This window comes from Falco rusticolus, chromosome 2 (genome assembly GCF_015220075.1).
Source record: "Falco rusticolus isolate bFalRus1 chromosome 2, bFalRus1.pri, whole genome shotgun sequence".
In the NCBI taxonomy this organism is placed as follows: Eukaryota; Metazoa; Chordata; class Aves; order Falconiformes; family Falconidae; genus Falco; species Falco rusticolus.
Window position 1 is genome coordinate 70,405,790 of NC_051188.1, and position 16,050 is coordinate 70,421,839.

At 39.2% G+C, this 16,050-nt stretch overlaps 1 protein-coding gene across 19 annotated transcripts in view; it reads left to right on the forward strand.

Moving 5' to 3' along the window:
- INPP4A (inositol polyphosphate-4-phosphatase type I A) overlaps nt 1-16,050 on the forward strand; it is a 131,102-nt gene that overhangs the window by 73,032 nt on the left and 42,020 nt on the right. For 10 of the 19 annotated variants that reach the window (XM_037376054.1, XM_037376056.1, XM_037376063.1 and 7 more), the window contains exons 3-11: nt 3,925-3,987; nt 5,828-6,046; nt 6,892-6,936; nt 8,416-8,534; nt 8,651-8,767; nt 9,790-9,869; nt 12,513-12,624; nt 13,598-13,688; nt 14,348-14,495. In XM_037376054.1, coding sequence (XP_037231951.1) covers nt 5,941-6,046; nt 6,892-6,936; nt 8,416-8,534; nt 8,651-8,767; nt 9,790-9,869; nt 12,513-12,624; nt 13,598-13,688; nt 14,348-14,495 — 818 coding nt within the window. In that variant the 5' untranslated portion in view covers nt 3,925-3,987; nt 5,828-5,940. Of the gene's footprint in view, nt 1-3,924; nt 4,003-5,827; nt 6,047-6,891; nt 6,937-8,415; nt 8,535-8,650; nt 8,768-9,789; nt 9,870-12,470; nt 12,625-13,597; nt 13,689-14,347; nt 14,496-16,050 lie in introns of all 19 variants that reach the window. The other 9 variants (XM_037376050.1, XM_037376048.1, XM_037376052.1 and 6 more) reach the window with 2 other exon arrangements.

Sequence of the window (16,050 nt, forward strand, 5' to 3'; positions counted from 1 at the left end):
CAGTATCTTATTACGTTAAGAATGCTAATTGTGTTTCAGCTGCAAATATAGACAGTCTTAATTTGCACAAAAAAGTAAGTGGCCTGAATTGCAGTTTTCTATTAAAAGTACTCAGATATATTAAAGAAATAAAATCAGGTTTCTAGATCAATTGAGTTTGTTGAAGTTCATAGCAGGAAAGAGTCAAGAAGAAAGTTTGTGATTTACAGATTTGTCTGTACATAAGTGGGAGAGGCTGGGTAAGAAAGCAAAGAGAAAACAGGCTACTTTCTGCTGCTGAAATGGCCTTCTATCTAAATGTCACTGAAAGGTTGCATTTGGGGATTTCCATGCTGCACAAATGTATTCATTGTATATTGTGGTATTTTCTTTCATTTTCTTGTGGAAGGCTTTTCCCTGTTCTCGCTGAGGTCACCCACTTGCTCAGAATCTTCAGGAGAGCTTCATAGAGTGATGAGAAGACTTCAGGGTAACCTTATATTCTTGTCCTTGGTAATCAAGATTTTGGTCAGTGGGACATTGAACCAGCTTGTGAGGGGAACCTAGAATTAAGGAGTAGACGTGGAGGGTGAAATACAACCTCTTTGTGGAGCTGATAGACTGGATCTGCCAAGTGAGGTTTTGGTGGGGAGGTAATTTCAGTGGGAGACAAAGGTCCATATTGAATTCTGGCACCACTTGCTTTCTTTTGCCTTGCCAAGGGGCATGGTAAAGGGGATGTTGTAGGTCATGGAGTGGGTGGAGCAAAACTCTGTTGTCAGCCTATGGACCTGCAGTTAGACATAGGCTGTGTTGCTGCCCGCGTGAGTTTGGCTGGAAGGAAGAATCTGACTCAAGGTGTCAAGGTCATGGCTCTGACTTTTCCTGTTGTGATCTGTGTGAGGTCCAGGGCATTCAGTCTCCTATTAAATGAGATAGAAGAGTGAAGTGCTTGTGAGACTTTGAAGAAAATAGCTCTTAATCAATGTCCATCTTAGCAGGCTTTCACTAGGAGCTGCTGTCCTGAGAGCTGATGTTCTGCTCTTGGGCTGGCTCTGCAGCCATGAGTGATGGGGTTGATCCAGACCTTCACTTCAGACTCCGAAGCATGGTTCATAAAGTTCCTTGCATCTTCTTTGAAACAGCTGTTGGGGATGGGAAGCTGGAATTACTGGAAGATTGGTCTTGAGCCAACATGGCAGATCTTGTTTCACAAGGTTTTCTGTGGTTGGAGTTAAAAACAAACAAACAAACCCAACCTGTGTGCTAGTTATACTAGAGATGGTGCTCTCACGTGGAAGGCAACACAGTCAGAACTTGGCATAGTCGGGCATTTGATCCTTTCCATTGTTTTGTCCATAGTGACAGAGTTAATAGGATGTTAGTTGGAAATCTGGCCATGTTGCAGATCCAGAAGACTTACTATTTCAGACAGTATTCATTTAGTATTCAGTAGTGTATTGCTAAAACATTTTCAACCAGAGAAACTGTTATCTGAAGAATGCATTTGGCTGAAGGAGCCATCCTGATGTTTCAAAGTGGATTGTTCAGGAACAGGAACCCTAATTTGTAAGGCTCAGAGAATGGACCTTACAGCTTAGAGAGTCCAGAGAATGGTAAAACTAATTGCAGTTCAGTAGGTACCCCACGACTACTTTTTCACTCCCTCTTGGAGATGATGATTGCATCTCCATTTTTTTAAAAGCATTAAAGAAGGTGTCACACTCTCCCTTTCTCTATTACTCTTTTAATGTAGATGTATCAGTGATGTTTAGCCTTCCACTGCTGTTGCATTTTCTGCTTTGACATGGCTCTTACCCGATCAAATGCCATAAGCCCAGAGCACCGTGGCTGTAGGAAAGTAGAGTTGCTAGACTTTGATTTAGTCTATAATTGGAGTTGCCTTTTTCTCCTGCTTATTGATGTGTGAGTTGGAAAAATCGTGTTTCTTACAGTTGTGGAATGGGTGTCAAAAAAGGTAGGTGTTAGGGTGAAAGAAGGTTTGATCTCACCTGACACATTTGTTTCTTCAAGGGGTAGTTTGGTAGGAGAGTTAGTGTTTTTTTCAAGAAGGCAACAGACCAAAGCACTTTGCCAGAACAGTTAGCTTGTAGTTATACAAGCTAATCATCAAGGGATTATTTTGGGGCCGAGATAATCATCGTTTTCGCTTGCGATCTTGCAGGCAGGCAGCGTGAGACCAAATGTCCAAGTTTCAAGCCCACAGGATATGAGACCACGCAGCTGGGCAGAGTGGCATTTGCTTCCCATGACCAACTGCCAGGACTGAAGGTAGCAGGCCAGAAGTGGCATCTAATGAAGATCTTTTCTTCTGGTCATGTGCTTTTGTGCTAACAGAGCACAAAATAAATATTCACACAACAGAAATGAGGCTTGTTCAGAAGCTTTTTCCGCACAGTGGAAATGGCCATTACTGATAATGGAGGTCAATAACAGCTTTTCATGCTTCTGTTGAAGCCACAGTTGAAAACTGGGCTTGCAGCAAAACTTCATGCAGTACAAAGCTGCACATACTGCCAACGTCCTCTGTCTGCAGTATTAGTAAGGGCAAAGCCAAAGGCTATGTGTAGATGCATCATGCCATCTTCAGGATGGGGTTTGCCTGGACATGAATTGCATCAGCCTTTGAGGATTGCAGGCTGCAGGAGTGGTACTAACTAGTCTTTGGTACCATCTACGGAAACTATCTGGGGTGCTAATACTACCTTTAATTTGGTAGGAATCCTACCTCCACTGATTTTTGTCAAAAACACGATCATAAAGTCGTCATTGTTGAAATGGTTCTGATTCAAGAAAGTGATCAGAGCACCTGTCATTTGGGTCTGTCAGGCTGTGCAGAACGGAGGGAAGTCATCCCTGCCTGAGCTAACAACCTGAACTGTGGGAGGGATCCAGTTTGCCCAGCTGTAGCATCAGGCCTAAGCTAGTAATCTAAATTCTTTCTATAATGAGAGAGAGGAGTGTGAGTGTGTGTGTGTGTATCTTCATGGGGTGATTCATCCCACCTACCTTAGAAAATGGTGACTCATTCTCTGGATGTGCTTCTGTCTCACCATTGACTATGCAGAGAACCTGGGCAGTGGGTTGTGATCAGATACCTGCCTCCTGTGCAGTTTAGGGAAGACAGAACCCTTTCCGCAATTGATAAACGCTCATAACCTATGTTCTTAAGCAGTCTTGGGTAATTGGTAGGACTGGTGATTAAATCAAAAAGCTCAGACTAGACTTCCTCATCTCTTTTACTGTACTGTGGCGTACACAGGACATCGTAAAAGGTTTATCCTTTTAATGCAAATATACTTGAATGAGACGGTACCACTAGCAAATACAGACCTTCAGTTAACTTGCAGCATATTTAAAAATAATTCACTTTTCTGTATGCTTCTAGCTAGCTGTTCGTAGAGGCCTACCTTGCACGGTAATTTCACCCAGTGGAGAAAGAGTGCTGCGTTCCGATGTGTTGAACTGTTTCGACACAGGATCTTTTCTCGTGACAGCGGTGGTTATAACTCTTCCAAACAGCAAAATTTTGAAAGTTTAACTATAGAAAAGCACAGTAACAAATGCTGTCTCATACTTAACATATCATATACATTCCTTTTTCTTAATAGCACCAAGCCTTCCAGTAAACATGTTAACGTATGTTTCTTACAGCTATTCTACCCACTCACCAAATGCTGACCTGAAGTTAGTCCTTTTCAGCACAAGCTTACTGCTTTGTGCTCCTGCTCTGGCTACGCTATCGCTATGACTAGAGCTGGATGAGGTCCAGCCAGAGGATCATACTCTTTTTTCTGTTTTCAGAAAACTTTAATGTGAGAGCTAGTAATCAGAAGTTAAATTTAATTAATCTCAGTGTGGTACCTGCCCCTTGGTTGTGATTTATGCTGTATAAAAAGATTGATTGTTTTGTTAATTTTTTAGATGTGGACTTAAGTGATGTTACGATACGCAGAATCCCTCCACACATGAGGAAAAGAGTCCTCTGTAAGTATGATCAGTGTAAGTAAATTTAAAATGTATGATTATGTGAGGAATTAATATTGCAATTTAAATGAGTAGTTGAGAACTTAGAGAGCCTTGGAAAATTATTACATGCAGTAATATTTAAGAAGAAACAATTTAAAACCAGACAAAATACCTGGCCCTATTTTAACTTCTCAAGGATTGGCCTTTTCTAAGGATAGATTAGATGAACTCCATAGAATCCCTTCCAACCTCAACTATTCTGTGATTCTACATGAATTCTAAATCTGTCTGCTTTAATTTTTGACTGTCATGAATTATATCTATAAGCTGAGTGTTGTTTTGTATGCTGTCACTGAGTTTCTAAGCTTTGGGGGATGGGGTGTTCAGAGCTCTCAATTTCTGCTTCTTCCACTCAAGAATTCCTTTTTTTCCTATTTGGAGTGGCTTATGACATTATATTGTATAAACCTGGGTTGAATCACTGAGCCAAATTATTAGTTCTGAGTGGCCCATCTTGTGGACACAGCCCAAATTCCTTCCTCCCTAGAATGAGCTCCCCATTTAAAATCTCATTTCCTAAGCTTCTGTATATGGCCAGGATTGCATGCAATTCAGTTGTCTTAGATGCTTAACTTGCATCTGAATTTTAGATGTGAACCAGTGCTAGTAAAGAAAGTGCTTGAGTTCACTGTGGAGAGAGGGAGATTCTTTTGAAATCCTCCAGAGGGAGATGCTGACTAGCTAAAATCAGAGACTTAAGTTAGGCAGGTTTTGAAATGCCGATTTAAAACACAAGTGAAAGCTACGTGCTTTATTTAATTAGAATGCATCTTACCCATTGTTAGATCCGTCAACCTAAAAGGAAAAAAATTATGCTGCCATTATGCAGTGTGGTTTGAATGTTTTGTAAAAATAATGAGGGGCTGCTGTGAAGGTATTAGTCACTGTATTACTACCTTTCAGGTTTATCAGACTTCACTCCTGATCTCACTTCCTAAATGAATTGAGTTTGTCATAATAGTATGAAATGAATACAGAAGTTCCATAACTGCAGTGCTGATGTGGCTGATGGAAGGAACATTCAAATTCATTAGCCAAACCAAAAGCACCGCATTTAACAAAATAACCAAATTTTCTATAGGCTGTGTGTTTCTTTCCTACCGTAACATTTCAGTTTATAGCGTTGTGAGGGGAAGAACAATTGTTGTGGATGTCTGTAGCCTAGTGAAGTGTGGGGTGAAGGAGAAGCATGGACGCTGCCATGTGCCACAGCAGCAGGCATCCCCTTTTGCTTTTCCTTTCCATCAGCATCCCAGAATTCCAGCCACGCTCTGGCCCGGTGGGTTTTCTTTACAGTTTTCAACATCCCTTTTCCCTTGGCGGTACAGCCTGGAACGACACAGTGTGCTGACGCCAACTTGCTGCCCTTTTGTTCTGCGTTCCGCCGACTCATTGTCCCTTGGTCCTTACCCCTTGTTGTACCTCTGCAGGCAGAAGCCCCATCTGACAAGTTTATTTGTGTTCCCCAGGGATTATGAAAACCAGGAAACTTCATTAAGGATGGTTTAATAAGTTAGACAAAGGAGAGGAGCAGCTGGCATGCTAACGAGTCTCAACCCCCGTTCTCTGACAGAAGAGCCTTTCTTGCATGTGGAACCGTCTTCAACAATGTGCAGTAAAATGCTGCGAGTGTACGGTTCATGCAAATTGAGTTACTGTGCATTGGATCTGCCTTGAGTGTTTTATCTGAATGACCTGAGGCAATTTTATGGCAGTAGATTTGCCGCTGTCAAAAAGTACAGAAGCTAGATAGTGGCCTAAAATTTTGGTGTGTGCTTTTTCTCTCTTTATCACTTAGCGTGGTAATGTTAGAGGAATAGCCGTTGGAGACAACCCGCTGCACTCTGCTACTGTGCAAGACAAACATCGGTAAAGCCAAGCAGCAAGAAGAGAAGGGTTCTTCATGACAAAATGACAGCAAGAGAACACAGTCCCCGCCACGGTGCAAAATCCCGCACCGTGCAACGGGCCTCCACCATCGATGTCACCTCTGACATGCTAGGTCTTTCTCTGGCAGGTACGTGCCTTCGTGTCAGCTGTTGCTCCTTTCGGAATATGCATTGTACTTTTTTTTTATTATTTTATTTTAAATGCTAGAAGATTTGATGTGTCTGGTTATCTGGAGGGTATGAGATAAAGGAATTATACTAAAGGATTAAAAAAATCTTAAACTTACCATTTTTAAAGTGGACAAAAAATTAAAATTGGAGAGGGAAGAAAAAAAGAAATTAAACTAGATTTTGTGCACTTGTGTTTATCAGTCAAAAATAAGCAATTGGGAAGAAAACAAAAGAATGTCAAGGTCTAGGAAGAGTCTTGGCAACCTCCTTGTTTGACATTGTATAAAATTTTGAAGAGAGTTCAGGGAGCTGAGAATTCTCTCCCGTATCTTTTATGATAAGTAAATTAGGGTTGTAACCCCCAGAGACTTTCTTTGATTAGTGAGAGAGACAGGTACTTTCAAACTTCTCCCTATTCACTGATCACAGAGGAGGTGTATTTTATATACCTCGTGATTTAATAATTTGGTATAGTGGCTCAGACACTTAAGTGGCTTTAATCCTGTTGTTTTGTACTGAGATTTGGCATTTTATATTCCCATATTCTGTATAATCCTGCATAGTTTTACATATTTTAACATTTTATAAAATTAGATTATCTCAGGTTTTCCAAATCATTTTTAGATACCAAAGATTAGCTAACAAATATTTTAAATAGCAGTCATGGCTCATTGAATTAAAAATACTTTTTTTTTTTTTTCTAGAAAATTTAATTTCTTTCTCTGTATGACTGCAGTTTTAGGAAAGGATTCACACAACAGAAATGTTTGGCTAATCTTTTGTTAATTTTTCTGGTTTACAGGAAACATTCAGGATCCAGATGAGCCGATTTTAGAGTTCAGTTTAGGTAGGCTTAGTGATTTTTATGCTAATTTTGATGATGCATGCTGTTGAGTATGTGAGCAGGATTTTAATTGTTAATTTTGAAGGGCCTTTCATATAGTAAGAATTGAAACTTTGCTTTGATTTTTATGGAGATGTGGTACAGTTTTCTGGCTGACTGTGCAGTATCTTTTGATAAGCAGCCAGCAGTTTGATTTTGTGATTTTAAAAGTCTGCAATTAAAACATCTGTTCTATAAAATTTTAAATGTTTGCTATGTGAATATTATTTTTTAATGCTTGTTTTGTTTATGTGAAGATACAGTGAATCTGTCTTCAGTCTCAGTATATCAGCAGTTCAGGCTTTCAAGCAATCTGGAAACACCATTTCAGGACAGGATCTTTCCTAAGAGTTACCAACTATTACACATACCTCTTTGCTGTTAAGTGACACTATGAGATGCAGAAGTGACCTGATTTCTGAGATGGTTAGATTTGGATGAGAAGCTTGTGCATTGGCTCACCTCACCTGAAGAATAAGTGAAAAATATTTTCTTAATGAAAATTCAGTCCACATTTTCAACTGCAGCATGGTTTTCTTGGCTTAATAGTGGACTAATGTTTGGAAGGTTATGCTCTTAACAGTGTGTTTGAAATTAAAAATCAAAAAATTTTCTCAGGTGTGTGTAATTGTATATGAATAATAATCTTTACAAGAACTCCTTAGAGCTGAAGAAGATAATTCAGGTATTTTCAGATAAATTAAAAATACCTAGAACTGCAAAACTGTTCAGTGTACATTTAAACATTTTGCTTGTCTAGGTAAATTTCAGAATTAACTTTCTGCATCTAGCTGAAGCAGAGTCAGACCACACTGTAGTTACCTGTATCGAGCTAGATAGAATTTGGCTCTGAAGTTTAATGTAATTGTGTAGAGTCACTCATGGAAATTTTTGGTAGCCTACTGTAGTCCCTATAGTTTCACCCATAGTCCCTTCCCAGCAGTTAAACTTACAGTAACATTTTAGAGGAAATAAATTGCTGTCCTTTTACAATTAGAAGCCAGTTTTCCTCGTAGCGCTGCTTGATCAGTGTTCAAGCACTTCTGTGGGTTCTCCATGGCAAAATGCTGTTTGGTAACAGGCTTAATGGAGCGTGACTTCAAATCAAATGCAGCCATGCTCCTGAGATTCCCAGAGGAAAACCTGTGCATGTATGCTGTTCTAATGGGCTGTGCCAGGGGAAAGGATAGGCAGGTGTTAGAAGAGAACGAGTTTAAATTATGGCTCTACAGCTTGGAGCCAGACTGATCTGGTTGCATGTTTACTCTTTCCATGCACAAAGGTGAGTGATGTGCCTTTATAATGTGGGGACAGAATTCATGTTAGGCCTTTCTTGGCTTTATTGCTCAGGGTATATAGTATGCTGTTATAAAAATGTCAGGTCTTACAGCATTATGAAAAAGGTCCTGAATCTAAATGTATTTATCTGTTGCATACCTCAAGCTTGCAGTGAGCTGCTAACTCCATCGCTAGATCGAAAACCAAATAGTTTTGTAGCAGTGAGTGTCACTACACCTCCTCAGGCGTTCTGGACGAAGCATGCACAGACAGAAATTATTGAGGTAAGTGGTCAGATACTCCTGGATCAGGTTTAAAATTGAAGCTAACACAGGAAGCATTTCTTCCTAACAAATACCACTTTACATTAATTTTTGCCTTTTTTTGTTTATGATTGCAGGGAACAAGTAATCCTATCTTTCTAAGCAGCATTGCCTTTTTCCAAGACTCTCTTATCAATCAAATGACACAAATCAAACTCTCTGTGTACGACGTCAAAGATAGATCTCAGGGAACAGTAAGTTTTCTTTATTCTGTCCCCTGCCCAGTCAGTGCAGAGCAAGGAAACAAGAGGCAAGGAGATAATACTATTAACTTTTGTGGAAGAAAGCAAAGGGATAGCAGCATTGATCCTAGAGGAAGCAAGGTGGGGAGGGGAGGGAGGGACAAATGCCATGAGGTGGACTTGGCAGAGTGGGGAGCTTTGCCACTTTTCTCAAATAAGGCTGTCTGCAGCAAGTTTGAAAACCATGGATTTAAGAGTCCTGTCACCTGTTCTTTTGTCTTGTGGACCTCTTTACTCAACTATATATTGAATGGGATCCAGCACCCCTAAATGAGGTCTCTAACCTATGCCAAGATGTTGAGCCTCTTGGGCCCATAATGAAACAGTCCTTTTGAACAGAGCTGCTAAATTCCAGAAATTGCCTTGCTCTGATACCTTAGTGATTTTGTTCGTGGGTAAGATTTGTACCCTTACTGAAAAAAGCTTTAAGTGCCTGCCCTGCTGTGTATCCACTTGGATCTGGGAGCAGTTCAGGCCATTTATTCTCACACTGTTACCCAGAATATTGTTTCAGGCCCCATGTGTCTGCTTTTCTGTGGCTTCCTCAGGGGCAGCAGAACTGTCCCTTTCTGTACAGAGCTTCATGGGGAGGCTCTGGGAAAAAAGGAATACCTTCAAAGGAGACAGGTTCTTCAGGAGGAACCAAGTTTGGGTCAGGGAGGGACTATGAAATGTTGACTTAGTCAGTCTGAGCCCCATTCCGTCATTGCTTTCAGTGTTCCTGGGTCTCCACTCAGATCCTATAGAAAGCAAAATGCTTAATGTCTTCCAGTAGAAGAAGGTTTTTTGATAAATTACCACATTTATTAAATTTTAAAGGGTTTTAATTAGAAAGGGTTTTAATTAGTTACGTGTGGGCATAAATATCTGTATTTTTGTTCTCAGACTTCTGTGAATAATTGTATTTTGGGCTTTATTGCTGTGGACAAAGCCTTTAAAGGTAAATTATAATTCTGATACTCATCTTCTTTCAGATGTATTTGTTGGGTTCTGGGATGTTCAGTGTAAAAGAACTTCTTCAGGAGAAGAATCACAGGTTGCACTTAACACTAAGGTTTGTAGTATTCTCCTCCCTTTAGGAATTAATTCTTAATTCTTCAAAGCATGCTTTAGATGTGATGAAAACTGTCTGTGAGATGTGATGAAAACCTTTTGTTTGTTTAATGTTTTAGTTCCAGGCCAGTATTAAGGAATTTTATATTGCATGATAATTAAAACATGTAGAACAAGACCTTTCCGATGTGGTGAATACTGTTAGACATTGGTTCTAGTTCTGCAAGTCAAGAAAGTATTGTCAAGACCAATGTCATTTTTGTGCATTTCATCCTATCACCTCAGTATATGTGTCTGTGAAGTGTGGCAAAATAGAGTATTTTTAACTGTGCTGATGTATAAAGAGCCTGTGATGGGGAGAATGAAACCCATTGAAACAGAGGATTATCTTAGCAGTTTGGAATACCTTGGCTTAGATAAATCTAGGTTCTATTTAATATTTCAACACCTACCTGCTGCTAAATTGTGTATATGTTGCTAAACAGTATATTTATCAATATAATGCACTAGGAAAAGGAGGAGTCATACTAAGCAACATAGATTGATATGATTTGCTACTTTAATTCTTATTGGAAACTTTCATGGAAGGAACGTGACTCAGGAGGGGATGAAAAATAGGGTGTGAGTCTAATACAAATCCTTAAGGTAATAGTTCTAGTCATTGGAATCAAACCACAGTCTTGAAAGCCAGTGTGGGACAAAGCAGAGTGTTGGAAAAGAATGAAGAAAGCAACGTGAGATTAAATAAAGAGAGCTCTTATGTGTAACTGAAGTAGTCTCTGTTGAAAGTAGGACAGACATCCTTGTCACGAGAAGGCAAGGGGAGGTCAGTTGGAGGGGGAAGCATAATCAGAGGAACTGAGGAAGATGGTGCTGGTAGTATCGGTATAATCAGCACTAGAAACAGTGGCTGATAAACTTGTGGAAATTTCTTAGCCCAGATACAACTAACAAAACACGGGCAAAGCTTTTCATGTTAAGAGAATAGATGGGTAAGGTTTTCAGCTTTTCCACAATGTGTTGTGAATAAAAAATTGACTTGATTTAGCAGGAGGGAGCAAATGAGGGAATTGAGTCAGAAAAGGCACCAAAATATGACATTGATGGTGGATAAAATATTCTGATTTCTTGTATGTGTGAAGATGAGGGTGTTTTGAGGGAGATGAAGAAAGAGGAGGAATGTGATGGCAGGAGTTTCGTGGTTTTGCGTTAGACATGGTTATTCTGTTAGGTTTATCCATTCATTCTTTCTATGTTGAAAGTAGACTTCATTAAACTCTTGTTTTGATATAAGCTATATTCTGATTATCAAAGAATCATGTGTGAATACATGCATTGATTGATTATAGGGCTTAACATAAGCCTTGACTGACTTCTCATTGTCATGTTATCCCTTGGATGTATAAGCTGAATGCTGAGCAATGTCTATAAACATGCTGCATGATTTGGATACTTTAAATCTTTTCTTGTAGTCATCCTGTGTGCTTATTTCTTTTGTCTCCCCAGTATTGTCTGTTCCAGAGACATTTTTTTTTGTCTTAGTTGTTCCAGCGTATTTTTACATGTAAACAACAATCTTAAAATACTGTTTAGAATCTATCTTAAAATAATAACATAAAAGTCTTTGTCAAAATTACTGTGTGTCATGGGTGAGACAGAATAAATGATAGCTGTGGTAGATCTGGATATTGGTATGTATTTTAAAACCAGCAAGATCAGAGCTTTTACCCCACCTGATTCTTCTGTCTCTGACTCACTCACTCACTCGCCCATCAGTCATGTGTTCATATGGTGTCAGCTTCCCTCCCCAGCAAGGAGACAGCTGCTAGGTCTGGGAAGGTGAGACAGAATGTTGTGTCAGTTACTGCTGTGTGGCTCCTTAGCTGTTAGTGGCCAGATCCCTGGGGATCTCTGGTATTTGTTTCCATGCAGCTCCCTGATCTCCAGGATCGTCCTCCACCTCAGGGACCTTTTTTCCATTAACAATCTTCACCTTCTTCCCTAGACCATTTCTTTTCAGGATCCTTCTTTTTAGCATGAGCTTTTCTTCCTGCAATGTCAGGCTCCCAGTTTTCCCAGACTGAATAGTCTTATCTGCAGAAACACAAGATGTGAATGGCCTCCTAACTGGTGGCCTTGGCCGACTTCTCTATTAAGGGGAAGATTTGGGATGTGCTACTTCAATTTAGTCCACATATTATCAAAATTTTCCAGTTGCAGCTAGCAAGTAGCAGTCTTCTGACTGAAGGTTAAAAAGTTTGGTTTCAGACATTCACAGGCACGGGCATATACATACACATGTGCAGATGCAGCCCATTATCTGCTTCCTGTTCACAATTTAAGCTGCTTTTGCCTGCAACAGACTAACTGTAAAATCTAAACTCTTTCTCCTTTTACGTAAGTATTGAAATACATGCATGGTTTTAGTTTGCCTTCATTAGGAGGTCTGTACATCATCCTTGCAGAATGAGGGAAGCTTTTTCCTGTTGGAATAACGCATTATAAAAATATGCAAAATGAAGTTGAAAAGCTTCTTATTTACAATGTTCATTAATTTTGAAGATTAATACCCTTTTATAAGTGTTCCCTTGTTGATAAACAGGTCCACCTCCAAAAAAATCTCAACGCAGAGTGTTTGTTGCAGGTCGGCTGAAAGTGACCGTGTAGGTAACATTACAGTTATTGGATGGCAAATGGAGGAGAAAACTGACCAAAGGCCCCCGGTGACAAGGTCACCCGATACAATTAATGGAAGGGTGAGTATGAGCATTGTATCAAATTCAGAAAAATGCAGATTCATTGCCAGCATTGAAATAAGATTGGTTGATATCTGCTGTTAGCTTTCCTGTTTATCTTGCTATTTAGTAGTGCTTTACAATTTTAAAATACAGTAAAGAGCAGCCTAACGGTGATGAAGCAGCTTTGTATTTTGCAGAGCTCTAGGTGCTTACATTTGGCGTTAAAAGTCTTGGCAAAGATTTTAATTTAGAGTAAGTTTTCACTTCAGGTGCTCATGCCCTTCATCTGAATAGGCTTGCAGTGCCATATGTTGGTGCACTTGGTGCATCAATCACCAGTTCTACAAAGATGTGGTATTCCAGTTCGCATTGTGAATTGGAAGGTGGCATTAAGCAAAGCTGTAATGGGGATGCTCGGAGAATTTCCAGAATCTTCACAGGCAACTTAAAAGATTTTGATAAACTGAACAGGTTACTTGAATACTGCATTATTTTGTCTTGTTCTGATCCCCTAGTATTTGTCTGAGAGCAGATATTTATAGTACTTTCTCAGCCTAGGCATATGTTTATTTCTGTAAACCTTGTGTCCTTAATGTCCTGGTGATAATTACAGTCTGTGTATCACAGTCACAATGTGGATTAGTATCGCCTTGTATCCGGCCAGACCTGTAGCTGCCACATATCGGTGCAGTACCTTTAAGGACTCTGGAGCTGTGCTAGCATAAAGTAGTTGAAAGGCTGGATGAAAATTTTTATGGCATTTGGAACTGTGTGGTGGAAGTAAATAGGAATGCTTAGATTGAAGGGTTTAAGTGAATTTATTTTTTCAGCCTGCAATATTTTTTGTCCACAGTAAACATACTTGAAATATTTATTTTAACCATGGTTGTGTGAATATTCCTTTCAAGTCTGTGTAATGGGGTCGTCGCTGCATATTGCCCTAGCACTGAGGTTTTATTCTTTACTATTACTGTTCTTTGTTTTTGTTTAGACTGTGTTGCCAGTTGATGAAAGTTTAACAGAATCCTTAGGAATCAGATCCAAATATGCTTCATTACGGAAAGATGCACTACTGAAATCTGGTAAGCTGCTGTGGGCAGTAACATGTAAGCTTTAGGCATCAGAAAAAGCTAATCTCTTGCTGTCTGCCTCTGGCCCCAGGGCATTTAAACAGATGTTTCATTTGAATAGGAGCAGGCAGCTGATTGAGCAGCTCTTTGAGGGTCATACAGGAATAAATTATTTTATCATCTACACTACTTTGTATAGTAAAAACAGCAGAAGCAAACTTTTGTCACTTAAGTTGACTGTAGTATAAAATTCTGCATGCAGTTGGCTAGTCTGTTCCTAAGCAATCGTTGAGAGGAGGGGAAGGACGGAGGAAAGCAGCTGCTTTTTAAAAAAAGAAAAAATCTTGAAGAAAGGTTAGTTTTCCAGCAAACGATTGCTTGAGAGGAAGATGCACAGTACATAAAAAAACTCCAACTTATGTCAAAATTTGCATATGTGTTTCATTTCCTTACCAGTGTTTTGGGGGGCTTTTCCTGCAGACATGCAGAAGAATGGGCATTGCAGAATGACCATGTTTAGAAAAGCTTAGACTGATGCATGGTTAAACCAGATCTTTACAGCAGTATGTTACAGCTCATTAGTGAACCAAAGCCATTTACTTTAAAAAAGGAGAGACTGTACACTTTTAATTCAAACCCTGTGCTCAAATAGCATGATTTTAATTCTTTAGTATTTGGTGGTGCCATTTGCCGAATGTATCGCTTCCCAACCACTGATGGAAACCACTTGAGAATCTTGGAGCAGATGGCCGAGAGTGTCCTTTCGCTGCACATCCCTAGGCAATTTGTGAAGCTTCTTCTAGAAGAAGATGCAGCAAGGTGAGTTTGGGCCAGTTTACATGTGCAGTAATACAGCAGTGATATGGCTGTTACCGAGTTTCCAAGGAATACATGTGTGTTAATGCACAGAGGGCGCTGAAGAAAAAATAGTAAAAGCAGCAATTTGCTGACTGTACAGTTACAGCGAACACAATCTCGTGTCAGAGTATAGAATTTGGACTTGAGTATATGGTAAAGTGAACATACAGAGGTGTTGATGGGAGAGAACTGTTGGCATAGTGAACACTTGGGATAATACTGCAGTTAGTTGCACTTACGGGTTATCTGTTCCTCTCGTGAAAGTGTTGATAAGGCCACAAAATATATTATTCCATAGTCATGTGACTGTATTAAGACCACCACATTGGAATACATGATCTCTTTTTTTATATAATAATGCATATACTTCAATACATTCTGGTTTTGAAACATAGTTTATATTAATATAAAGAGAAAAGTGAAGTTGAATTAAAAATAAAACATATCTCAGTGTTTCATAGGTGGGGAGAAGTCTGGATAGATGAGACAGTGTAAACGAAAGAGTAACAACTCCAGCTGCTAAGAATTTTGAGAAGGGAACAGAGACAACACAGACACCAGCTAAGTGGAATGAGTAATTAGAGTAGCAGACAAAGAAGAAAAAACCTGATCCCTTTGAAAAAGTCATTTGACTTCTGTGCTATATAAGCAAAGCAAAGATAGATAACAAGATGATAGATTGACTCAGTGAATTAAGAGATGGCGTTGAGAGTCAGAAGAGTAGTTTTGAATGGAAAACAAACAGAATAAAACCAACTAAAATGAGACACTGTAGGACAGTAATGACTTTTTCTCATTTTAGGAGGTGGGAGGGAGAAGGAAATCTGTTAAACATTTTATAGGTTTATTCTGAATTTGCTTCTTCTTGAAGCAATTAACTCTCTTCCAGGCAATGTATTCAGTTATGAGTTTTACTTCCCTACATTTGTAGGCTGTGATTTGCAAACATAATAGTTTATGTATTCTTTATAAAAGCCAAGATTAGGATGGTAAAAGAATTTTTAGCTGCATTTTTGAGAACTGGTTTTTTAGTTTGGCTGTATTTGAATCCCCTCCTAGAGACCTAACTGAGCCTGACCTTAATTAAAAATAAAACTAGTGCTCTCATTACCCTATATTAATACAATTAAATTCCTTTGCGATATTGTGAAATAGTGTTAATCCATATGAGCAGGCAGAAGTAGTCTACGGTTTTTGAGGTATAGTCATATTTTGCAAAAATGATAAATTCTTGCAGAAAGATAGTGGTGACTGTTTATTATGTATGAAAAAACTAATGTATGACATGACTGGGTTTCCAAAGTTCACATTGGTTTATTTTATATTTTTTTCTGCTGTTGAATTGTGGGTTTTTTTAGTGACATGCACTTAGTAGGAGTAGTCAGATCCTAGATTCTAAAGAGTGAATGCTGTTATCTTGCCTAGCTGTCCTGCTGCAACCTTGATGGAGGGGGCTTGGGATATGCCGTTTTGCATTTAGACCTCATTTATTCACTGTTTATTTTATATCTTTTTT